Genomic DNA, 24,008 nt, shown 5'->3' on the forward strand with positions numbered 1-24,008 from the left:
GCAGTGGTGGAGAGGTCCTCCCCAGGGCCGCAGGCAACTCCCTCCAAGATGCAGCGTGTGGTTGGAGAGGTCCCTGCACTGAGACTACAGAAGGGACAACAGGGCCCTTGGCCCCGGGTGGGCCGGCTTGCCCCTTCCAGCCACGACACCCAGGGGACACCGCCGTCCGAATGGGGCGGGGGAGGGGAGACAGTCCGCAAGGACGGAGCGCAGGAAGGGGTCTCCGCGAGTCAGTCCTTGCCCCCTTCCCGCCGCCCCGGAGAAACTCGGGGGAAGGGCGGGCGTGGAGCCAGACCCCCTGGGGCCGGGAGTCCTCTTCCTCGCGGGTGAATAAATAAATTATTAAGCTCCCAATACACAATAGCCTCGCTAGATGGAGACGAGGATCACTGCAGCGGCGCTGGCGGCGACGGCGGGGAGCGCGGGCGGGAGCGCAGCTCCGGGCGGGAGGCGGGCGAGGCTCTGGCGAGGCTCACGTCTGTTTTCCTTTTTCGTGCATTATTTATTTCGCCTCCGCCCGCGGCCCTGCTGCCCGAGCGGGCGCACCCGGGCAGCGCCTCCCGCGGGCCGGCGTGACGGACGAGGACGGCTCCGGCACCCCCGCGCCCCGGGCAGCCGCGCGGCGCCACCGGGAAGGGCGGGGATCCGGGGAGGCTCGCGCCGCCCGCTCCCGGCGGCTCGGAGGAGACTTTCCCCGCCCTCCCCTCCGCCTCGGCAGCCCGCCCCGGCCCCGGGCGCGGGGTGCCGCCCCTCCCGACCCGCGCGCGGCCGGGAGCAGCCCGGAGCCGCCGCGCCCTGCGCCCCGTGCGAGCGCGCCGCGCCCGGCCCCCGCTCGGCAGCCCGCGAGGCCCCAGCCGCGCGCAAACTTTTGCTCCAGTGCCCGGCGCTCCTCCCCGGCACGTGAAGCCCCCAGGCGCCCGCGCAGTCGCCAGGGTGAGGACCGAGGCCCCGCCTAGAGGGCGGGGGACCGGGGAGGCGGCTGGCTTTAAATGGGGGCCGTCCGGCGGCTCGGCGACAGTCTGCCGCGGGGGGAACGCGGACCTCCCTTCCCCGCGCCGAGGATCTGCTGGGGCCGCCGCCAGGCAAGGTGGCGTGAGGCACTGGAGGGGTGCGGGCGGAGAGGGAGGCCGGAGGGAGGCTCACGCCCTGAAGCGGGAGGCCCGGGCTGGGGAGAGCGCGCGAGGGCGAACGGGGTGCGCACGGAGGTGCCTATGTTGCAGTGTGCGCAGTGGGGGCCGGCGGGGCAGGGAGGGTGCACGCAGCGTGTGATTTCCCGGTGTTGTGCATGCAGGGTCAGCGAGTGTGCGGGCATGAGTCGGTGGGTGTGCACAGCCGTATCTGTGGGTGTGCAGGCAGGGTGAGCGGTGCCCGCCGGGTTTGAAGTGTGCTCACAGTGGGAGTGAGTTGTGCATGGCTGGGGAGGTTTCTGGGGAGATGCACTGGGCTAGGTTAAGTGTGCTTGGCTGTTTCTGGAGGTGTGCATGAAGCTAAAGTGTGCACGCAGGATTCTGGGGGTGTGCACGGGGCCAAGGTATACACAGAGGGTTCTGGGGGTGTGCGCCAGGACAGAGTGTTCTGGGATGCCGGCTTCTGTGAGTGTGCACGAAGGGTCAGCGAATGTGCAAGCTGGAGTGAAGGGGCAGGCTTGGTTTATGAGGGTGCCCCAGGGTGCCCGCCCAACCGGGACTGCTACGTGTGCGGGTGCGCGCGGGAGACGGTGCCCGCGCGGCCTCCGCCTGACCAGGGCTTTGCTCCCCTGACAGTTCGCCCCGAGTGCGCGGGTGCCGCGGGCCGAGATGCTCCTCCGGGACTTGGTGCTGCGCCGTGGCTGCTGCTGGCCTTCTTTGCTGCTGCACTGCGCGCTCCACCCGCTCTGGGGCTTCGTGCAGGTGAGCGGCGGCAGGGGGTTGTGGGCTACTAGGCAGGGAGGTGCGGGCTCCGCGGGCTGGACCGGGGGTGGGGGTAGGGGGTGGCCCTGCTTCCTGCAGGCGCCCTCTGGTTGCCCCTGGGGAGAGTTTAGGAAAAGAAGAGGTGCAAGCCCTCCCGCTCTCCCCACCCCTCCATACTCCTGCCGTGAAAAGATGGGGCAAAACTCCAGGGGGAGGCCTCAGTCCTGGCGCGCTAAGGCCTGCAGGACAGGGCCTGGGAACAGAAAGGGCTTGGGAGTGCCTTCTTGATGACAACATTCTGTTGCAGAAATGCGGGAAAAGAAACCGTAGAGAGCTAGCACACTTACAAAGAAAATGGTCCCAACAATATACATTCTTTATTTCCCACCAGAATCACTAGTAAACTTCCACTCGGGCTTCTTACACTGGAATTGACACAGCAGAGGCTGTGCTACTTGTAGGCGGCGGAGTTGGAGAAGTGCAGGGATGGTGCCCGGTGGCCACTGGTGGGGATGGAGGAAGGAGCTGTCTGTAAGGACTGCCTGGGGCTGGAGTCCTCACCCTGGGCCCCCTAGACCCCCAGGGCAGAGGCCAGGAGGCCAGCAGCTGGAGTTCTGTCAGTTGGGGTCAGGGAGAGGGTTAGATGGCATGGCCCCTAGTACCTCCCAGGATGCCCACGGTCAGTGGTACGGTGGAGTGGTGAAGTGGACTTTGGTGTCAGCGCTGAATTTGGAGCCCCAGCTCTGGCCCTCGCCGGCTCAGGACCTCAGGCAATGCCTCTTGGGGCCTCGGTTTCTTGTGCCTCTCTGTGCTGTTACAAGACTGGGATGAGATCAAGCGAGTAAAGATTGCTTAAAGCCGTGCCTGGACCATAATCAACACTAAACGGTAGCTGCTGCGAGTAATTGATACTAGTAATGGTAATGCTGCTCTTCTGTCTTCGTGGCCGGGCACTCTGTTGATCATGACAGAGTCTGTTGGAGATTTTTGAATTCTCAGTGGCTCAGCAGGCGCTGGAGGGCATTTTTATTGTTTTGAGCATTGAACCGCCCAACCCTGGGGTCTTTGCGTCGTCATGTTCTTCTGGTGGCATTTTGGGGGTCGGGGATCGTTCGGATGGTTGCCCTGAACAGGGAGGGAGAAATCAAAGAAAAGAGGATAGGGGGAGACCCCTTGCCAGTCTGCCGCGGTCCGTGAGCTGTCCCGAGTGATGGGGCCCCCCTGGGAACCAGCTGTCGTCTGTCCCGCTCAGATGGTGGCCTGGGTGATTATTGGGGAGCACCAGGGGTTCTCATGCTGGAAGGAGCGTGCTGGTTGAGCGGGTGGGTCAACCAGAGTCTGCCCCCCACCCTCAGCACCAGGCTCATCTTCTCCGCTCTCTTGTCTGGCTTGCCTCTGTCTCCCTCACCATTGTTTTCCTTTTGGAATTGACAGCTTTGTTTAATGTGTGAAACAGCAGTTATTAAACTCAGCTGTGCCGCCTCGGGATTCAGGGTTTTGTCACTTGTAAACACTCGGGCGGTTTGGGACCAGCTTCCCTTGTTCAACTTTTAGTGGAACCTCAGATGTTAAGTTCACTGTGTTTTTATATTCGTTTGTTTACCGTTTTCCCTAACACTTTTTTCAGCTGATATGTATAGACAGCCGCATGATGATGTTGTCAGTCTCCAAGACTGGAATTCTGTGGTGTCGACTAGCAAGACTGAGGCAGCAGACCCCCTGTCTCCCCACCATGACCACCAAAAGAAATAATTTTGTGACAGCAGCTCAGTTTTTTTAACCACCTCTTTCAGCCAGGCCGTACTTACCCAGGCGTGTGTGCGTGTGTGTGTGTGTGTGTGTGTGTGTGTGTGTGTGTGTGTGCATGCGCTTCAGATGCTGTTACTCAATACAAATCAATTTTTGTAAAAATCAATTAGAAAAGGAGTCCTCCAGACAAGTAAAATGGGTAAAATCTTGGCAGGAGGCTCTGGAAAATTAATCTACAAATGATAAGGACCGAGAAGCCAGGGGAAGAGGGGCTTTAGAATGGATGGATCTGGTTGTCAAGCGGAAGAGCTGAATCCACGGGAACGGAGGGGAGAAGAGAAAAATACAAGTGCGCAAAGCCATGTATTTTCCTTTAAGTGGAGAGGTTAAAATCTGTCACATCATAGGAGTTCCTTGAATATAGAGAAAGAACTCAGAGCTATCTGTGTTTTCATAAGCATTTTGCCAGAAGAATCCCCCAAAGTTGTAAGCATTTGTGAGACGGAGACCGACATATCAAAGTGCTGTAATTAATAGGGTAATTGGTGAAGCAAGAGACCTGTGGTCCCCCCAAAGCACCAGGTTCCCACCTTGCAATCCGCCTGACGCCTCTGGCTGCCGCCCAGATGATAAGGAACTTAATCATTAAAGTCAGATGACATTTAAATTGCCACAAGGTTGGTGGGGGCATTCCCTAGCCTTTCCCCTTTCTTCTTTAATGTGTCTGGAATAGCGATTCTGAGCTTTTGTGATTTAGGGTTCTTCTAAGTTCACTTCCCGATGATTCCTTTTTTTTTGCAAGCAAAGAGGATGACAGGCTGGCAAATTTATTAGGTGTGACAGGAGTGTGTCTCATCAAGTTACTGTGGTGCTGGCCTGTCTCCATAAAAGATGCCAGAAGCCATCATCTTTGTGGGCGTCTTCCAGGGAGACAGGCTCTGATCCGGGCCAGTGGGTCTCTGTGCGCTAAAGAGAAGCCACCAGCAAGGCTGAGCTCATTTCATCAGTAGCATTTATTGGGCACCTACTGTTTGCCAGGCCCTTTGTGAAGTGCGGGGGGCAGTCCCTGCCCTCATGGCACTGACAGTCTGGCACTGGAGAGATAATTAAGTAATGATAGGTAAGAGAACTCAGCAGGAGCAGACAGCTTGGAGATGAGACCCGATGGAGGGGTCAGAGAAGCCTGGCAGGTGGAGGGCTTCAGCTGAGGCATGAACAAGGACAAGATAGGAGCAGGATGCCGTGTGAAGGAAGCCTCCAGGCAGAGGGAATAACCCTGAGCCCAGAGGAGAGAATGGGGCACTGGAAGAACCTTGGGGAGGGGAGGGAAGTCCCAGGTAAGGCTACTATTATAAGCCACTAGCATAGTGTCTTACAGCTTGGACTTGATCCTGAGGGCCATGGGAGCTGTCGAAGGTTTTCAGCAAGAAATGACATAATCTCAGCCTGGCATTTTAGAAATCTTGGTCCAGCCCCACTGACAAGATAGATTTGGAGAGGTGGGGGTGAGGCAAGAGGCAAGGAGGCCGCGGAGGGGAGCAGTTGCCAGATTTAGCAGGTAAAATTGCAGGACATCCAGTTAAACTTGAATTTCAAATCAACAGTGGCTCATGCTTTTAGTGTGAGTATATCCCATACGATATTTGGGACATACTTCTACTAAAAATTGCCGTTCGTCGAAAATTTCACAAGGTGTCCTATATTTCATCTCACAATCCTAAGTCAGAGGCAGGTGCTGCCCTGGGAAGATACAATGGTGTCCTGGTTTAGGGCAGCAGTAGTGGCAGTGGGGAGACATTGATGGAGTTCAGGGCTATTCAGGAGGTAACATCCACCGACCCGAAAAGCTGCGCTGATTGGCCGGGAGTGAGCGGGAGCCAGCAACCAGGGAGCACCGTGGCCCCCAAACCACAGTGGCAGGTACCAAATCCAGGTGACTGTGGGACTTACCTGTCCCTCAGCCCACTGTCCATGACAGCAGCATTGACAAGATTCTGGCCCCAGGGGAATGCTGCAGAGCAGGGGCAGGAAGGCAGGGGACAGCAAAACGGGACCAGAAGTGGTCACAGGAAGTAATGGTGTCAGCTTTTGTTCGGCGGGCTTTAGGCAGGTCGTTGACCTCCCTGGGCCTCTGCCCATTTTTAGTCAAGTCCAGCCAAGAGCAGGTGACCTCAGGGGTAAGTTTCTTCTCCTTGTGGGACTCCCCACGATTCAAAGCAAGCAAGCCAGGTGTTGAGACAAGTTCCCAGTGCTGAGATTTGTCTTCTCTACTGGTCTAAACACAACAACCGCCAATCTGCAGAACCCCCGAGGGGACCCAGAGTTGGGGAACAGAAGAGATCTTGTGTTTCTCCACTGGTGGGCAGACCATCCCCCAACACATCTTTTCATTGTGCACCAACTGAATGCAGGGCCCTGTGAAATCTTAGTGCGTTACTTAGCCTTTCTGGGTCTGTCGTCCCTATCCGAGCCCCCGCCCCACCATAAGCACGGATGACAATACTTGCCTCTCTCCGTGATCTTCATGAGAGTGAAACGAGAGCCTGTTTCCCATGGCTGACACACAGTAGGGCTCAGGAAGTCTCACTTGGTCAGGACTAATAAAGCACAGACCCACCCACCACCTGCCTGCCCCAAACGCTCAAGGCTCAGTGTGGGCAGCAGACGTTACCAAACAGTGGGGAAAGTGCCCAGAGAGAAGGGTTTACGAGGTGAAGAAGCTACCCTGGGCAGATGGATCTATTTTCTGGGGTGGGGGTGGGGGACGTGGGGCTCAGGAAGTTGGCAAGTAACCAGTCAAGAGAGGCTCGGTAGCCACAGGCTTGCACTGGACCACACCCCAGTGAGGGGCCCCAAGTGGGGTCCACCCCCCAGGGAGAAGGACAGACAGCCAGACACCAAGGAACCATGGATTTTTTTTAAGTGCCATGCGTTCCTTTGTTCCCTCCCCCTTCAGCCTTGAAACTTGGCCCCGGCTCCCCCACTGATAATTTCATCGCATTAAACTCTCTTATACATCCGTACCCTTATATCCTCTCACAGAAAAATGGGTCATCGTGTTGGGCTGGGTTAAGCAGACGTGCTCCTCTTGAACTCTTGCATAAATTGCCCCTCAGAGAGAGGGAGAGTAATTGCTTTAGCAGTGGCATTGCTTGACGTTTGCACACTGGTGGAATCCAGCAGAGGAACGCCCTCAGAGGCCAGCATTGGCAGAATGGAGCCTTCGAGCAACCCCCGTGGTCTTAGAAGGTCTTAGAAGGTCGGAACCAAGAGGAGGGCAGCTCAATGGCCACGGGAGAGCTGACAGGTGCACTGGTGAAGCTGCTATGCTACGAGTTAGGCATCTCCATGGACTGACTAGGAGAGGCCCACCATCTGAGGATCTGCCCTTCCCAGCGGGTGATGAGATTGCCTTTGGAGTTTGAAACTCACTCCATGGCCCTCTGAAAGCATGCACCCTCTAAACGGTCGCAAGCAGCAGCTTCTTGGCCCGGTAGATATTAAGTTAGGGCTGTAAATCAGTCCACCTCCTGCTGCCATCCCCCAGTGGTCATTACCCAGCCTGTTCAAGGCCTCCGAGTGGGAAGGGAGCGTCGGAGCCCCGTGGGGTCTCTCTGCCGGGCCGGGGACACACACAGAGGAGGAGGCTGCCTTGGGCCTCCAAAGGCCGTCTGCAAAATGCCTTTCCCGATGGCAGGCTGCATTGCAGGTGGCTGGTTGCAGAGAACCTGGGGTTTTGGGTTTTCTACTCCCCTGAGACGACAGCCAGAGAAGTTACGGTGGGCTTCGTTGAGGTGAGGGTGACCGCCAACTCTTCCGTCCAGGCCGTTGAAGCCGCTTGTTTCCTGGGACGGGCACAGAGCCGGAGGCTTATGGGTTAGGGCCCTCTGCTGCAGGGAGGGACGCTGACGGTGTGTCTAAGCCAGCGGTTCTCACGCGGGCTAAACAGTAGAAGTCTAGCCTGGGGACATTAAACAAAATAGTCATGCCCAGCTCCACCTGCAAAAATTTTGATTTAACTGGTCTTGGGAAAGGCTCCGGCACGAGTTTGGTTTTTTTTTTTTTTTTTTTTTTTTTAAGCTGCCCGGGAGGTTCTAATGTGCCATCAGGGTTTGGAACTACTGGTCAAGCACAGCCCCCGTCCTTGTTTACAAGTGACGTAATGAAGGCTGGTGCGGAAAGAGTACAGACCAGGAGTCAAGAGCTATGGATTCTGGTCCGGTTTTTAATACTCATCCATTCATCCATCCATCTGTCCATCCATCCATTCACCAAGTATTTACTGAATGCCAGGCATTCCCTCAGTGGCAGAAAATCCAAGGCCCAGCCGCCACCCCCATAGAGCTTATAGTCCAGTGGTGAAAACAGGTGGGAACCAGGCAATCCCCCAAATGTAGATTTTTGCCCCACAGAGTGGAACCTGGTACCAGGAGAGCCTATAAAAGGAGAACTGACCTGGTCAGACATGCTTTCCTGAGGAGGTGATAGCCACTCTGAGTAATGGACAAAGCGAGAGAAAGGTGTTGGAGAACATTCCGGGACACTGGAGCAGCATATGCAAAGTGGAGGGGGAGGGGCGATGCATGGCCAGGGTCCAGGGAGTAGAAGAAGGGCATTGAAGGCAGAGCGGAAGCTGAGAGCATGGGGTGCGGTGGGGAAACGTTGTCAGGGGCCTCCTGAGCACGGCCCTGTGGCCACATGATCTCCTGAGCTGTGGGCAAGCACTCGGGGATTGCTGGGAGGATGTGGATGGTTTGGTCCTGTGTTTCCCACAAGACCCCTCCGGCTCTCTTGCTCACATGGCCTGGGAAGGTAGGCTTCCTTCCTCAAGATGGGGGCACCTTGGCCTGAGTTGACGGAGGAAGGCTGTCAGGAGCTGTGGACAGAGAGAAGGCGAGGGCTTCTGGAGACTGGAAGAACGGTTGGCTGGGGTTACTGAGGAGGTAAAATCAGTATCCTGTCACCACATGGTGTGGGAACCTTGGGCAGCCACTTCTCCTGCCTGGGTCTCAGTTTCCTCATTTGTACAGGAGGGAAATTCTGAGAGTTAACCATCAAATTCTTGTCGACCTCTCATTAATATCCAAGTTACTTGTCACGGCCTCAGCGGGTCCCTGGCAGAGCTGGGAATAACACCTTGGTCTCTAAACCTGCCCGGCCAGCCTCCCACAACATCGTTCCCTTTGAGCCAAGCCCACGCCTTCATTCTTCCCCGCGGCGGTCTTCGGTCTTCGGGAAGGATCCCGGGTTCCACCCTGGCTGGGATCGGGTGGCGTGGGTCCGTTTCCCTCCTGGTGGCCTCATTGTCTTCTCTCGGGCGCGTGTGCCCGTTTCTGCAGGTGACGCACGGTGAGCCCCAGAAGTCCTGCTCCAAGGTGACCGATAGCTGTCAACACATCTGCCAGTGCCGGCCCCCTCCCTTGCTGCCCCCACCGCCCCCGCCCCCACCGCCTCCCAGACTCCTCTCCGCCCCAGGTAAGTAAAGGTTTGTTTCTGGGGTTCTCTCTGTGTTTTCCGGGCCCAGAAAGGCCCCGGGAGCAGAGCAGAGGGCAGCCTTGCTTCCTTTGTAATTTTCCACTGGCCGAGCAGGAGGGAAGCCAAGGCCCAACTTTTCCCTGCAGTCTGCAGAACGCCTTTCCCACGGAACGTTCCTGCGGGATGGAGGAGGATGTCTCCATCGGTTAATCAGATAAAAGTCAATCTCCATTTGATGAGTAACTCGGCCTGGATTGTTCTGAAGGCCAGAGCTTGAGAGGGGTGCAGCCATCGGGCCAGTCTTAAATACCCTCCCCATGCGCATGCTTTCATGTCTGTATTTTAATTCGCGCTTGAGGAGGTGATTGGTTCGGAGCCCAAGCGGAGGCTCTGGGAGCGAACTTACACAGATGCCTGACAGCCATTTGCAGCGAGTTCTGCTAGAAACCTCCCTTTCAGCTAGAAACCTCCCTTTCACTTGTTTGCCTTGATTTCATCTACAAACAGGTTGATTGCCTGGTCATTCAAACAAAGGAGGGTTTTTCTTTAGCCGGAAATGGCCTCATCCTGATTCTCAGGGGTTAAGCCTCCTGCTTACAATTGCTGGTTGAGAAGGTCACTAAACAGAGATTCTGCATCTTGGATGGTACGGCCTCTAGACCACCTGTGATCGTGTGTGGCTGTCTCTCGCTGAACACATCTCCGTTGAGTTATTCGGGGCATATGTTAAATAACCTTGACGACGCTTATTCTCCGGTAGATGGTGTCTTCAGGCTCTCAGTGTCCAGACAGTGATGCAATGTTCTAGAGGATCTTTGCAGTTCAGATGCATTTCTGAGTTTGGTCTGCTAGGCCCTTACCTGTTCCCATTCTTCCGTGACACCTGTAGCCCGGTGCTTCTCTGAGTGTGGCCCTCAACGTCACCTGGAGCATTCCTTTTAAAGTGTAGCTCAGGACCCACTTCTAACCCACCCAGTCAGTCTTTGGGTGCGGCTTAGGAATTGGCATTATAACAAGTTCAGAGATGATCCAAATATAAGTTAAGGTTGAGAACCTTGGCCTACCGGGCTCTCTGCTCCAGGCCTCCGAAGGACCCTGTAGCCCAGCATGTTCACCTCCCTCTCTCTCCTGAGGGAACCCCTGGGCTGTACCGGGGGGGGGGGGGTGGGCAGCCTCAGGCACCTGCCTCTGCAGATCACTCCCTTCCCCCTTTCCTTCCTTTGGAAGCCCTCCTCTTTCCACTTTTTGGGCAACGAGCCTATGCCATCTCCTGTGCAAGCCTATGCTTGCATCTGATTGGTCCACGTCCCCCAGCGGGGGTCCCTTCCATCCGCCCTGCTCTAACTGAGCCTCTGTGCCAGACACAGAGGTGAAAGACCATTCTGGTCTTCGGGGGTCTCTCAGCCTCAAAGAAGAGGCTCAAAAAGTGGCCTGAGAGAGCACAGGTAGCCTTCAAATCTTTGAGTAGTTGGGCCACAGTAGACAGTAACATTGACCTGAGTCTTAACATGGATAGGGTTGTTCTAAGTTGATAAGGAAGGTGTGGGGAAAGGACATCAGACAGAAGGAACAGCGTGGGCAGAAGGTTGGAGGCATGGCTTTGTGAGACTCAATCATGGGAGTCCCAAGCCCTTCGGTGGCTTGGAAGGAGTTGTCAAGGGGCGGAACGTGAAGGGCCTTGTGTGCCTGGCTGAGGAGATCACATTTCATCCTGTGAATTGTTGTTTGCCAAACATCATTCACCATATCCAAATACATCCTGTTATTTGCCTTAGTTTTTATTTCGTTAATGTTTATTTACTCTTGAGAGAGAGAGACAGAGAGAGACAGAGCATGAGCAGAGGAGGGACAGAGAGAGAGGGAGACACTGAACCCGAAGCAGGCTTCAGGCTCTGAGCTGTCAGCACAGAGCCCGACACGGGGCTTGAACCCACGAACCATGAGATCGTGACCTGAGCCAAAGCCCGACACTTAACCGACTGAGCCACCCAGGCGCCCCTGCCTTAGTTTTTCTTTAAATAGATTCATTTTTTTTGTTTATATTAACCAATTTCCAAAAAAAAAATCTTTATATAACTACTGAAATGAGTCAATGAAAAACCAGTATCATTGGCATAATTAGAGGGTGACCATAAAAATAAATGCAATGAACACAAAGCAGCGTTTCAGAGTTCTAGCTTGTTGTGGAAGGTTCCGAGCTCAAGGCTTTCCCTCTTCTCGTTAAAAAGGGAGAGGGTGCACCTGGGTGGCTCAGTCAGTTAAGCCTCAGACTCTTGGTTTCGGCTCAGCTCATGATCTCACAGTTTTGTGAGTTTGAGCCCCCCTTTGGGCTCAGTGCTGACAGCACAGAGCCTGCTTAGGATTCTCTGTCCCCTTCTCTCTCTCTGCCCTTCCCACTCTCACGCTGTCTCTGGCTCTTCCAAAATAAATAAATAAACTTTAAATACATTTAAAAAACTAAAAAGGGAGAGAAGCAAGTGGTAGAAAGATAGATGTCCGAGCTCGAGCAGGGACCGCGTGGAGATTTTTCTCTGTAAAGACATCGGAAGGCTTGTGAGAGAACCCAAAGGGGCCTGACTTTCTTGTTCCGTGTCTCAGTGTGTTGGCGTGCTGGGTCCACCTGCCATCTGCAGTCAGCTCACTTACCTGCAGGGACACGCACTCCACCCTTTAGAAAACCGCTGCCGGTGGCAGTGAGCCCACAGAGGTGTTAAGCGGGAAGGCGGCAGGATTCCGTATCGTCTTCTTCAGAAAGGTCAGCTTTCCCGACCATGTGGAGGGTGGCTTGGGGGGTGAGCTGCCGGACCGGAGTCGAGGGGGGAACTCGTCGGAGACTGCAAGCCCCAGACCACCCATCAGGGCCTGGAGCCAGGCTGGGAGCTGCAGAGAAGGGGAGGCAGGCAGAGAGTGCCTCGTGTGAGGCGAGAGAGGCCTCCTGGTGGGCTTTGGGCCTGAGGGCTTCTGGGGGCGAAGAGCAGACGCAGTCTGGTCCTGTGGTCCTGTGGCGGGGCTCTTTCGGTTACACATAGCTGCGATACCAGAACTGGGGAGAGAGATGTTAGTTTCTCAGTTCATGTGTCGGGACGTTCTAGAAGCAGGTCTTGTATGATGATAGCATTCGATCTCTGTCTCTGCCTCTCTGTCTTCTGAGTTCTCCTGGGTTGCCTCTTCTCTCAGGCTGGCCCAGTGTCGTTGGCTCCAGGCTCTGGGATTCCATCACCCTTACAGTTAGTAATCTTCCTACAAGGGGAGCTTCACTTTCTGAATCCTTCAACTGAAGTCCCGGGGCTGACTGTCATCGGACCAGCTTGGGTCACATGTCTGTCCTTGGGCCAGTCCAGGTGGCCTCTGATGGGATGGAATAAGCTGATTGGTCAGGCCTGGGCCATGTGACCACCCTTGGCGTTGGCATGTAGGGATAGAGGTTAAAGGACAGATGGCTTTCCAAGGGAGGAGCTAGGTAGAGGGGCTGTATACAGCCCAAGGACGAGGATGTGGACCCTGGGCAGGTCAGACAGGGGAGGCACCCCACAGCCGTGGCCTCCCCGAGGGCGTGCGAGGCAGATTAGACCAGTGGCAGAGAAAATATTTTGCACAATTCGCTCTGTCCTTGTCGAGCCCAGCCTAGACCTTGCACACGGTGGTGCCCAGTAAATGTCAGGCACCTACAGAGCCACATTGCAACTTCAGCCTGTTCTGTAATCCCCAAGGGAGTCGCCTCTCCCAGCAGGCACGGGGCTTCAGAGCTATGAAGCCGCTGTTGTCATTTCGTTCAGTAGGCGTACATGGGGCTCAGCAGGGCTGGGCACTGTGCCAGCGGCTGGGGAGCCAGCGGAGGGCAAGAGAGGAGCCGTTCCTGCCCTCATGCAGCTCAGTTTGCAAGAGGCATTGGCAGGAGCGCCCTTTCCTGCTATCTTTCTGGAGACACTGCGTGTAGGCACGTGTCGCCTTTTGCCCATCGGATGTGCCTTTTCATCCCTTGTGCTGACACGGGCCTCTCCTTCACTGGCCAGCATTTGCCAAGCGCCTGCGTTGGGCACGCTGGAGGCACACAGAGGTGCACAGGGACTTGTCCTCACCAGCAGGGGCTGGAAGGGAGCATCTGGGAAAGAATTCTCCAGTAGATGTTGGATGAGGTGGAGCAGAGGGAGGCCAGCCAGTCCGTGGAGGAGGGGGAGTGGCTGAAGCCCGGAGTTAGGAGCCCAAGGATCAGGCAGAGGACTCCCTGCTGAAGGAATGTTTGTCTGTAGGAGTGGGGGTCTGGGGTAGAGGGAGAAAGAGGGAAGGGAGAAACCTCTACGCGTCTTCAGGCAGACCTGTCCAGTCTCCCATGAAAGTGACTGCCAGAAATGCATATTGGAATCATTGGATGTTCTCCATGTGGCCAGGCAGGCAGGCCTCCCTCTTCATCCAAACAGCACCCTGCTGCTCAAGGTGACCACCTTGTCATGTTTTGCCCAATCCTGTCCTGGTTTTACCCCTGAAAATCCTATATCCCATGAAAGCCGCCAGTCCTGGGCTAACCGGGACAGCTGGTCTCCCTTTTGCTGAGCCACTCTTGTCTGGCAAAGGCAAGGTGGTGTGTTTGGGTGTTGATTTGTTTGGTTTTGGCATGTTTGTTTTGTTTTGTTTTATCACGAAACTTTCAAGGACGCTGCCTCCCCCCCATCTCCATCTGGAACTCATTGCTCATGGGGGCAGCTCAGCTGTGCGTTCCTCTGTTGGGGGGGGGAACCCAACCCTGTGCCACCCCTCCCAGCAGCCCTGAGAAGTCTGTTGAGTCCCACCTGTCACTGGAAAGGAGCGTGGAAAAGCATCTCCACTGTCTGCCCTTCGTTCCTCCGACTCTGCCTACGACCCTTTGCACTTAAAAGGGGCAGCTGGACTTCGTAAACTTTTACAAGCTGTGGGCCAGAGGGAGAGGCTTGACCAGTGGTTCCCAAACATGAGTGTGGTCAGAATCCCCTGGAGGGCTTGTTGAAACCCAGGTTGCTGGAGCCGGTCCCCAGAATTCCTGATTAGGTGGGTCTGGGGTGGGGCCTGAGGATTTGCCTCATTCCCACATTCTCAGCTGTTTCTCCTGCTGGCCCGGGGTGCACACTCTTGAGAACCAGTGTCGGAGAGAATGGCAATCAGGGCAGGGAACCTTAGAGTCAGACCCAGCCCTTCCACTCCTCGCTCTGTGACCCTGGGCACATCCCATCCCTCTCAGAGCCTCAGTTCCCGCATCTGTAAAGTGGGGCTAGTGATACCTCCTGGAGAAGGCATTGCTGTGAAGGCTGGAAATTATATAGGCTGCACTTGGCAGAAGGTATGTGCTTGAAAAGCACTGTTACAGCCCAATGACTCATAGCCTGGCTTTCCTGCCCTCCAGACCTGGTGGCAAATCCTTCTCATTAGCTAAGTGATTTGGGCAAGGTACCCTTTTTCTTTTTAATTTTTTAAAGTTTATTTACTTATTTTGAGAGAGAGAGAGAGAGAGAGCATGTGAGCAAGCAGGGGAGGGGCAGAGAGGGAGGGAGGGAGAGAGAGAGAATCCCAAGCAGGATCCCAAGAATCTGTCATCACAGAACCCGATGTGGGGCTCGAACTCACGAACCGTGAGATCATGACCTGATCCAAAATCAGGAGTCGGACGCTTAACCAACTGAGCCACCCAGGCACCCCTGAATAAGGTATCCTTAACTGCTTGGGACCTCAACTTCTGCATCTGCGAAATGGGGCTAATGACGCTACCTGGGGCATGTGCGTGGTCGTGAGGCTTCGGTGACATGTGGTAACCACCTTGCGGAACCCAAGTAACACTCCATAAATGGAAGCTAATAAATAATACTGGACGTGCCTGGGTGGCTCAGTCGGTTACATGCCTGGCTCTTGGTTTCAGCTCAGGTCACGATCTCGAGGTTTTGTGAATTCAGGTCCCGCGCTGGGTTCTGTGCTGGCAGTGTGGAGCCTGCTTGGGATTCTCTCTCTCCCTCTCTCTCTGCCCCTCTGCCACTCATGCTGTCTCTGTCTCTGTCTCTCAAAATAAATAAATAAACTTAAAAAAAAATAATAATACTAACAGTAACAGTCATGATAATGAAAGGTCACTGGCCTCCAGGCTGGGCTGGTGCCTCTCTGTTGTCCAAGGGGCATCAGGTTAGAAGCTTGAGGATGAAGTTGGCTCTTGAAGGGTGTGTAGGCTCCCCTAGGTATTTGACAGGAAGGAAAAGGTTTCCAGAGAGTTCCGCCCATGCCCCTTGCCAGGTTCACAGTCAACCAGAGTCCTGGGTGTTTCCGGAAGGCGTGGGCAGGGGTGAATCCTGGCAAAGGTGACGGCGTGCTGGGGGCCTGAGCAGAAAGCCCACACGGCAGCCGCCGGAGTTCAGGACCTGGACTCACTTGGTGGATGTCGCGATGCCCACTCGTCCCCGCGTGTGACTCAGACGGCGGAGGCTGCGGAAGGAGACGTGTACTAGCCCTCAAGGAAGAACACGGGCAGCCCTCCGTGCGACCTGCTTCTGAGGCTGATTGGGCCAAAAATAGCTGTGGCAGAACAGAGGCGGGCGCCTGCGTTTCCACAGTGCCTGTCTTCACGGAGTCGAGTCACCGATAGAGATTTTATTTTTGCATTGATTTTATTCTTAGAAAAACCAGAAGAGAGGTTAAGTGACTCCCCAGAGGTCACACAGCAGTGGTGGAGCTGGAATGGGGTCACCTGGTTCCCAGACCTGTGTGCCAAGGGCCAAGTTTTAACAAAGAGAAGCAAATGGGAGTGTGGGAGTTCTAGAATGCTTTTTTTTTTTTTTTTTTTTTTTTTTCCCACTCACCCAGAACACTAGAAGGAAATCAGTGTTTGGTTCCCGGTGCTGAGGTGGAAACTTGCTTTCCTCATCTCATTTACTCCTTAAACACTCTTTAGAGTAAGTGGTATCATCCCCAATTTCTGTGAGGAGCTTAGGGCTCAGAGAGGGTGAGTTACTTGTTCCAGGCTGCCCAGCTGGTAAGAAGGGGAGGTAATTCCTGCTTCCCGCTGCATCTTTTGCCCACCTCTGCCCCTCTGTGGCTGACCGTCAGGGTCAGGACCCCCTTTCCTTTCCTTGATCGGGCCTTACTCCTTCCTGTCTCAGAGTCTTTGCATATGTGAGTCCTTCTGTTCCAGGCTCCCCCTCAAAGTGGTTGACCTTAACTCCCGCAGACCTCAGCCCAGGAAAATCCTCCCTGACCTCCACGGAGGTCACGCCATTCCCAGGTCCATCTATGGCCAAGGAACAAATCACCCCAACAGTTAGTGTTTCAAAGCACAACACGTGCATCATCCTTTCCTCTCACGGTGACGGGGTTGACGGGGCTCCACCAGGAGGCTCTCGCCTGAGGTCCTGCCTGTGATTTCAGTCCCTTGGCTGGGGCTGGATCCATCTTGACGGCCTCGCTGCTCACGTCTGGTGGTTGGTTCCGGCTGGTGGTTGGGTCCCCAGCTCACCGTGTCCACCTCCAGACAGTTTTGAGCAGAGGTGCGGTGTGGCCTCTGCAGAGACCAGTTCCCTAGTGAGGAGGCTGTCCTTGGGTCCAGGCCAGAACCGGTGGGGCGGGGGGGCTGGATGTGGGGGCGATGGTGAGGTGGCAGTCTTAAGCCCCGGTCCAATTTAAGATGGTTTTGGAGGCCGGGGCGATAGGACTCGCCTGGCGGCTGTGGTTGTAGGGGAGGATCGGGGCCAGGGATTCTGCTGGGTTTTGTCGATGAAGGAGCAGAGAAGCCACAGGACGTCACCCACACTGCCCCCTCTCCTTGGTGCTCAGGACGTTGGTGATCTCACCAGTGGGGTCGTCGAGCAGACTCATACGGTGCCACGCAGGGGTCGGCAGAGGCGCCGATGTCCCGCGGCGTGTTCCAGCAGCTGCCGTTTTAAGGACACAACCTCTGGGGCTTTAGCCCAAGTCCAGGGGTTAACGACACTTCATTGCTATAAAGAAGCCAACGAGAGTTTCTTCTTGGTTGTAAGGAGTTTGAGGCAAGCGGAGGAGGAGGCCCTCAGAGGCCTCTAAAGCCGAGGGTGGGTGCCCCAGGTGAGGCCGACCCCTGGGACCGGCCTTCTCCACAGGCTCCTTACGAGAGCATGGCTGCCATGGTGCTGTCCTTGCCAAGAGTGAGACCTGATGAGGGACCGGAGGCGTCATCTAGGGCCCATGTCGCTTTGCACGTGTTTCTCTTCATGGCTGCATTGGCGAAGCTGGTCTTCACCGTCACATGCCTTTGGACCCGCATTCATCCAGTTTGTGGGAGACGGTTTCCATCCTGTCACCTGTGAGGCACTTGCAGGCTTGCGCATAGGAGGACCGGGGGGCTGGGCCTGGCTCTGGCCCTTAACAGCCATGCACTGGTCACTCAGCACCTCTCTGAGCTTTATGCTTATCTCCCTCCAAAAGTGGCTGTGGAAGTGGAAATAATATGTGAGGGCCTTGCCTCGCATCTGGCACATTCTCACTCTTAGTAGATAGGACCTCTTAGTCAACATAATCCTGGCTTGAGCAAATCTCGTATCCAAACTGGCCTTGGCTCCCCCATCCATGAAATGGGCTGGCTCCATCTCGCATCCCACTCTGTGCTGAGCACAGTGCGTGCGTGAGCCTGATTTTTGTCTCTGGACGTGAGCGTCTGGTATCCGGAAGAGCTCTAATAGTTGCTGGCTCTTTCCTTTAAGTGATTTTATTTTTTTTTAAGTACTGAATTTTCTTCTCCCAATTCAATAAATGGAATTGTCTTCCATTTATTTGTTTGTATCCAGCAAATAAAATATTACACATTTATGTGGACTCTAATTTACTCAACCAACCTTTATTTGTTGATTTACTGAGCAAACCGAGTGCCAAGAGGTTGTGCCTTGGCAGGTCCTGGGGCTGCAGAGATGAATTATCCACAGCCCTGCGCCTCCAGTTGGATGCCGGAGCTTTGGCTGCTGGGAGGTGTTGGCATCACCTGGGAGTGTTAAAAATGACTGATGCTCGGGCCGAGCCTGGAGGGAGGTGGTTCTTGTCTGAATCGAGGTTGAGACCCTTGGCTGTAACCAGAGGCATGAGGCAGGAAGGGCTCTGTGCCAAAAGGAGAGGAACAGGTGTGTGCAATGGAGTTAGGGTCTGGAAGGCCGGTGAAACTTGCACACGAGTGAGTGACCTCCCAGCGCCACCATAGGCGCTGGGATGTCCCCAGAGTCAAGGCCAAACTGGACTCTGGGGACATCCAAGAATCCGGGATCTTAGGAGGGGTCGACTCGGCACAGGGGTGGAGATGGGGAAATATACATGTTGGCCAGTGCTCGCTTCCAGCCCCGACGTGGACCTCCAGGGTGCTCTAGATTCATATAATATAAAGTTCACCATTTTACAACGTACAGTCAGTGCTGTTTTTAATATAGTCACGAGGCTGTGCAGCCATCACCCCCTATCTAATTGCAGAGCATTTTCATCACCCCACAAGGAAACCCCAAACCTCCTAAGACAGTCCCCCTCCCAGTCCCTATTCTGGACATTTCACATAAACCTGGGTGCCTCGGTTTCCTCATCTCCTAGCAGGGATGAAGCCTCCTTCCTCAGGGTGGTTGTGAGGAGGAATCCAGACACTGTGTGCGGGCTCAGCCCCCTACCTGGCGCAGGGCAGGTGTTCGGAGAGTGTGGCCTCCATAATGGAAAGGGATCCTGCAGGCGCACGATCCTGGCTGAAAGGCCCCGTCTGCTGCATTGTGATCAAAAGCTGGTTCTGGCTAATTCTGGCCTCGTGTGGACCTCGTGGGGCCCTTGAGTGGGTCGGCCAGGCTTGTATGCAACCATGGTTAAAACAGTGCCAGCCCCAGGTGATCACCCTGTCAATGTTAGCGACTTCATATTATGGCAGAATTCATATAGGATGTCTCACTTGTGTCCGGGACAAAACAGCCATTCTGACCTATTAAGTTTCGGGTCCGACCCCTGAGAACCAGGACTATTGAATTCATCTTCATCCGCTGAGACAGCCCAGAGCCTGACGCAGGGAAGGTGCACACTGAGTGTTTGAATAAATGAATGCGTGCGTGACTGGCATGAAGACAGAAGATAAACTCTCCAGGAGCAAGAGGGTTGAGGGGGGACTAACAGTTTTGAGCGTGCCATTTGCCAGGGAGCATCTGGGACCGTGTCTTAGTTCGGGCTCCAGAAATAGATACTGAGACAAGAATTCGGGTACAGGTGGCTATTTGGGAGTTGAGCCCAGAAAACACCCATAAGGAGTGGGGGAGGGAGACAGGGCAAGGGGTGATGTCAAGACAGTTATCCCTGTGGGCAGCCCGAGGGAGCTCAGTCCTGCTGGGGAGCTCTGGGAAATGGTGTGGGACAGCACCTAAGAGGGACCCGACCTGAGGGCCGAGGTTAAGAGCTGATCCCAGAGGGAGTGGTTCCTCGGCAGTTGGAGCCGAGTCAGTGAGCCCTGGAAGGACACCAGTATCCGTTACAGGCTGTGACCTTATTCCCCTGTTCTTGCCATGGGTGACCTCGCCCCTGGCCAGACCCAGATGCGTCTATGCCTTCCAGGAGTCCGCACCCCGCTTTCCCACAGATGAAAGCACATCAGCGCTCATTGGGATACCTAATTTACATATTTAAAGAGCAGTAAATCATTCACTGCTCATTTACTCATTCAACAAATATGTGTAGATGTCTCCATCGGGGTCAGAGCACGACTCAGTGGGTAGGGCAGGGAGAGCCCATAGGGAAGGTTCATGGGGGAAGATCGGGGTTCCGTTTTTTCTCACGTGGAATGTGGGATGCGTGTGGAGGGCTCGAGGAGGCAGAACACGGGAATTGCGGACAAAACGGAGCACCAAGAATCCCCAAGCAGTCGAGCTGAGTGGAAAGTGTCGGAGCAGGTGTCCAGCAGGAGGCGGTGGGGGCGGAGCTGAGGGGGCATGATTGGCCAGGTGAAGTCTGGGCGCAGAAGTGGGGAAGAGCGGTGTGCTCCTGGCAGAAAGTTTGGCAGGGCCAAAGGATTGGAGGCCACAGAGAGTCTGTCCATCCCAGGACTGCAAATGCGCACAGGGCTCGAGAGAGAAGCTAGAGGAACATGGGCAAGGCACAGCATGAACAAGTCCTGGACTTGAACCTCAGGCGGTGCAGAGCCCTGGACGGTGTGCGTGGAGAGTTGCCAGCTGAGGTGCCTTCAGACAGCCCCGGTGAGGGGCTAAGTGGCAGGGACGGAAGACAGGAAGCAGGGAGGAGACGGTGGCCCAGGGGGAACAGTGATGGTCTGGGTCAGGTGGCGGCTGTGAGCAAGGGGGTCCGGGGCTTGAGAAACTTCTGGACTAGCGACCCACATTTGTCCGGGATGAGCGGAAAGGAAGACTCCTGGATGACACTATTCGATCAGATGCCTCTCACGGAGACCGGACACAGAGGGGGAGTGTTCCAAGGGCTTAGCAGGTCCAGATTTTGTCACATGGTGTTGGAGGTGACCTGTGATAGGAGGACGCAGTCGGCTGGTGGGTCTGGAGTTGAGGGCGAGGCCTGAGCTGGCCCTAAGGGGGAGGGGGTGGGGGCAGTGACACTGAAGCCACCAGAGGCCACCCAGAGAGAGAGTGGGGAGGACAGAGCCTGAGGTTCGGGAGGAAGAGGCTCCTGAGAAAGGGTAGCTAGAGAGAGGGGAAGAGAAAGACCAGAAGAGGTGACTCGAGAGGAGGGAAGGAGCCAGGGCTTGGAAGAGTTCACACGATTAGTAACCAAACACTGTCTACCCTCCCCATCCACTTCTCTGTGTCTCCAGAGTAGAGAATGATGGAGTTTAAGGACTTAGAGCTCAAACAGGTGGGTGGCTCCCACTTGGGGACCATGGGGAAGCAGGTGGGGATATAAAGCAGCATCCTTGAGGGGGCCCCCAGGAAGGCGTTAGAGCTCACTGTGGGCCTGGAAGGTGGGGAGAGGTCCGACTGGCCTCCCAGAGTGGGACGGCCATGAAGAAGGTAAGGGAGCCGGCTGCACGTGACTGGGAGCAACCAAGGGCCCCCAGTGGAGGTGTGGGTTGTCTCAGGAGTGTGTGCCGAGGCAGGGCGGGGGGGGTGGGGGGCAGGGGTCAGAGGCTGAGTTTCCGAGACTCTGAGAGGGAAGCTGGGGGAGGTGATCACAGGGCAGGCAGACCTTTATTCATTCAAACATTTCTCGACCATTCCTACGTTCTGGGGGCTTGGGGTACACCACAGAACAAAATAGATGCAGAGCAGAGCAAAGCGAATAGGATACACCTGTGAGCTGCATGGTGTGCTAGAAGCAGCAGGGGCTGGGGAGCTGGGGAGTGAAATAGAGCAAGTCGGGGCTGGGCCGGGGCAATCCGAACAGAGGGTGGCATTGGAGTCAGTGAGGGAATGGAGCTCGCTGGCCCCCGGGAGCCTGTCCAGGTGGAGAGCACAGCCAGGCTGGGGCCTGGGTCAGGGACTCGCCCCGGAGAGGTTGAGAAGCAGCCAGGGGCCCGTGTGGCTGGAGCAGAGTCAAGGGAAGGGGCTAAGAAATGAAAGTGAGGAGAAGCAGAGTGGATCATGTACAGGCCCACCGCGAGGGTGTCATCGGCACTGGGCGTGAAATGTGGGGCCAAGCAGGGCGTAGAGGAGGGGCGTGATCGGACTTGTTCCTGATAGGATTGCTCTGGCTGCTGTGTAGACCAGACCACGGGAGTCGGGATAGAAGCAGGGGGAGCAGTTTGGAGTCCTGTTGCAGCCATCCAGGTGAAAGGTGATGGCCACTGGGAACGGAGGGCACCAGTAGGTGGTGAAAATGGTCACATTCTGGATGGGAGCGCACTGTGTTTCTGAATAAGCCAGGTTCCGAAGCGCTGCGTCCTGGGGGCCCAGGACAAGGAGCAGAGAGGGAAGGCTGGACCCTGTAGTTGCTCCAAAGCAAATGGCCACAGTGGACTCTTCTCTGGAGCGGCCCCAGCGATGGTAGGCTGGGGCTGTCCTCGAGTCAGGACTGAGCCATTTGGTTTCGTGTCCCAGACAGCCGCTTGACATCTCTGTTTCTACCCTGATTCCCAGGGTTCTGACAAAGTGGCCTCGTGAGTGGCCTGGTGTTGGTCTAATTAAAAGGGGAAATGACTTCTGCACCTGCTGGTTTGGGGGGACTCTATCACCCAGTGCTTCCAAGAGGGAAGCCCAGAGTCCTTCATCGCTGTCGTGGGTGCTGGGACCAGGCTCTGCAGCCTGGATCCACTCTGGGTCTGCCCTCACAGGGCCCCACGACTGGTGTTTCGAAAACTGCCTCCATACTGGCACCCAGGCCTGGCCCAGGGCAGAGGTCCACCATGGAGGGACCGTCATGGGGGTTCTTCCTGTGGCTATGGGAAGAGAGTCGAAACATGGGGACAGTTTCTCTGAAGTAAGTCAATGCTGACAAATGACAGTAACAATGAAGAGGCTAACTATGGTCAGAAGCAAGAAGCCAGTCTTGGTTTCTGCTAAAAAAAAAAAAAAAGTTCACAACACCAAACTCTTCTAACTTTGTTAGTCGAGAAGCAAATGAAACTAGAATTTGGATGCCCAGAGGGAGACCACTGCAGGTGTTCAAGAGGACCATTCACTCACTCACACACTCATTCACTCAACAAATCACCTCCTGAACATTTACTGTGGGCCAGATACAGTGGTAGGCGCTGGGGATGTGAGCTGTAATGGTGGTTAAAGGCAGAAATGGAGGCTACAGGGAGGGCTCTGCCTTGGACAGAAGGCCAAGGCCAAAGAAGGCCCTTCAGGCTGCCTGAAACTTGAAGGAAGAGCCTTGTGTAGACTGGGGAGGGCATGCCAGGCAGCGGGTACAGCACATACAAAGGCCCTGTGGTGGGACAGCTCTGCTGGGCTTAGTGATCAAGGGCGAGAGTGGCATTATATGAGCATGGGGGCGGGGGATAGCACCAAATCTCGCAAGGCCTCATAAACCATGCTTTCCAAAGCACAAAGCTGGATTTTATCCCCCAAAGTGCCATGGGAAGCCATTGAAGAGGCTTGGACCATGTAGGTGGCACTAATGGATTAAGTTTTTAAGGCAGTCATTGGTGGCTGAGAAGAGAACGGGTTGGAGGGGCAAGAGGACCATGGGGAAGACTCTTCAGGGAGCTACGGCAGCTGATAGAAGATGGGGGCCAGGCCTGGGGCAGTGGCTGAGGGGAACGTGATCCCAAGTGCAGTTTGGACACAGAGCCAGCAGGATGGGATGGAGGAGGATGAGGAAGGAAAGGAAGGAGTCGAAGGGAGGAGGTCCGGAGATGAGTGGGTGCCAGCCGGTGTCTGCGAAGAGTTTGGTGGCCCTGGGATCATCTGCTGATTTACCCAGCTAGTGTGAGATGAGTTTCTCCTGTGTCCTGGGCTCTGGGTCGTGTGACCCGGAGATGAGTAAGAACGGCTCCAGGCCCTGGCTGAGCTCCCTGGTCAGGGGATGGGGATGAGAAGTTGTCACCCAGCAGAGAGTACAGCGGGTACAAAGCACTGCAGAAGCCTGGAGGCCGCGGGCCCTGAGCCATCAGGGATGACTGCTTGGAGGAGGTGGTGTTGAGGTGTCTCAGAGAGCAGTTGGGATTTTGAAAGGCAGACGCAGGGAAGGATATAAAGGTGCTTCTGGTGGGAGGAACGGCCTGAGCAGAGGTGGGGAATCAAGAAGGTCCGAGGCCTTTTGGGAACCTGTGATTTTCCCTTTCAGGACTGTAGGATGCCAGGGAGGGTAATGGGAGTGGAAGTGCCTCAGGGGGGATGGCCCAAGGAGTTTGGATGTGATTCTAGAATAGCGGAAGGTTTTTGAGCAGCTGAGGGAAGCGACCGAGGTGGTGTTCGAAAACTGTTAATCTTACAGAGATGGGAAGGAGGCAGGGTCCACCGCACATTTGTGTGTCTGTGCTCAGTCCCTGGCTGTGGC

The 24,008-nt window shown here is 55.5% G+C and overlaps 1 protein-coding gene across 4 annotated transcripts in view; it reads left to right on the plus strand.

Moving 5' to 3' along the window:
- The first annotated feature begins 527 nt into the window (after positions 1 to 527).
- PRIMA1 (proline rich membrane anchor 1) overlaps positions 528 to 24,008 on the plus strand; it is a 60,582-nt gene continuing 37,101 nt past the window's right edge. For 3 of the 4 annotated variants that reach the window (XM_086708917.1, XM_086708916.1, XM_086708914.1), the window contains exons 1-3: positions 961 to 1,087; positions 1,764 to 1,889; positions 8,978 to 9,113. In XM_086708917.1, the coding sequence (XP_086565043.1) occupies positions 1,797 to 1,889; positions 8,978 to 9,113 (229 nt within the window). In that variant the 5' untranslated portion in view covers positions 961 to 1,087; positions 1,764 to 1,796. Of the gene's footprint in view, positions 934 to 960; positions 1,088 to 1,763; positions 1,890 to 8,977; positions 9,114 to 24,008 lie in introns of those variants that run through there. The other variant, XM_086708915.1, reaches the window with a different exon arrangement.

The sequence above is a fragment of the Puma concolor genome, chromosome B3 (genome assembly GCF_028749965.1).
Source record: "Puma concolor isolate L17-30 chromosome B3, mPumCon1.1.hap2, whole genome shotgun sequence".
NCBI lineage: Eukaryota > Metazoa > Chordata > Mammalia > Carnivora > Felidae > Puma > Puma concolor.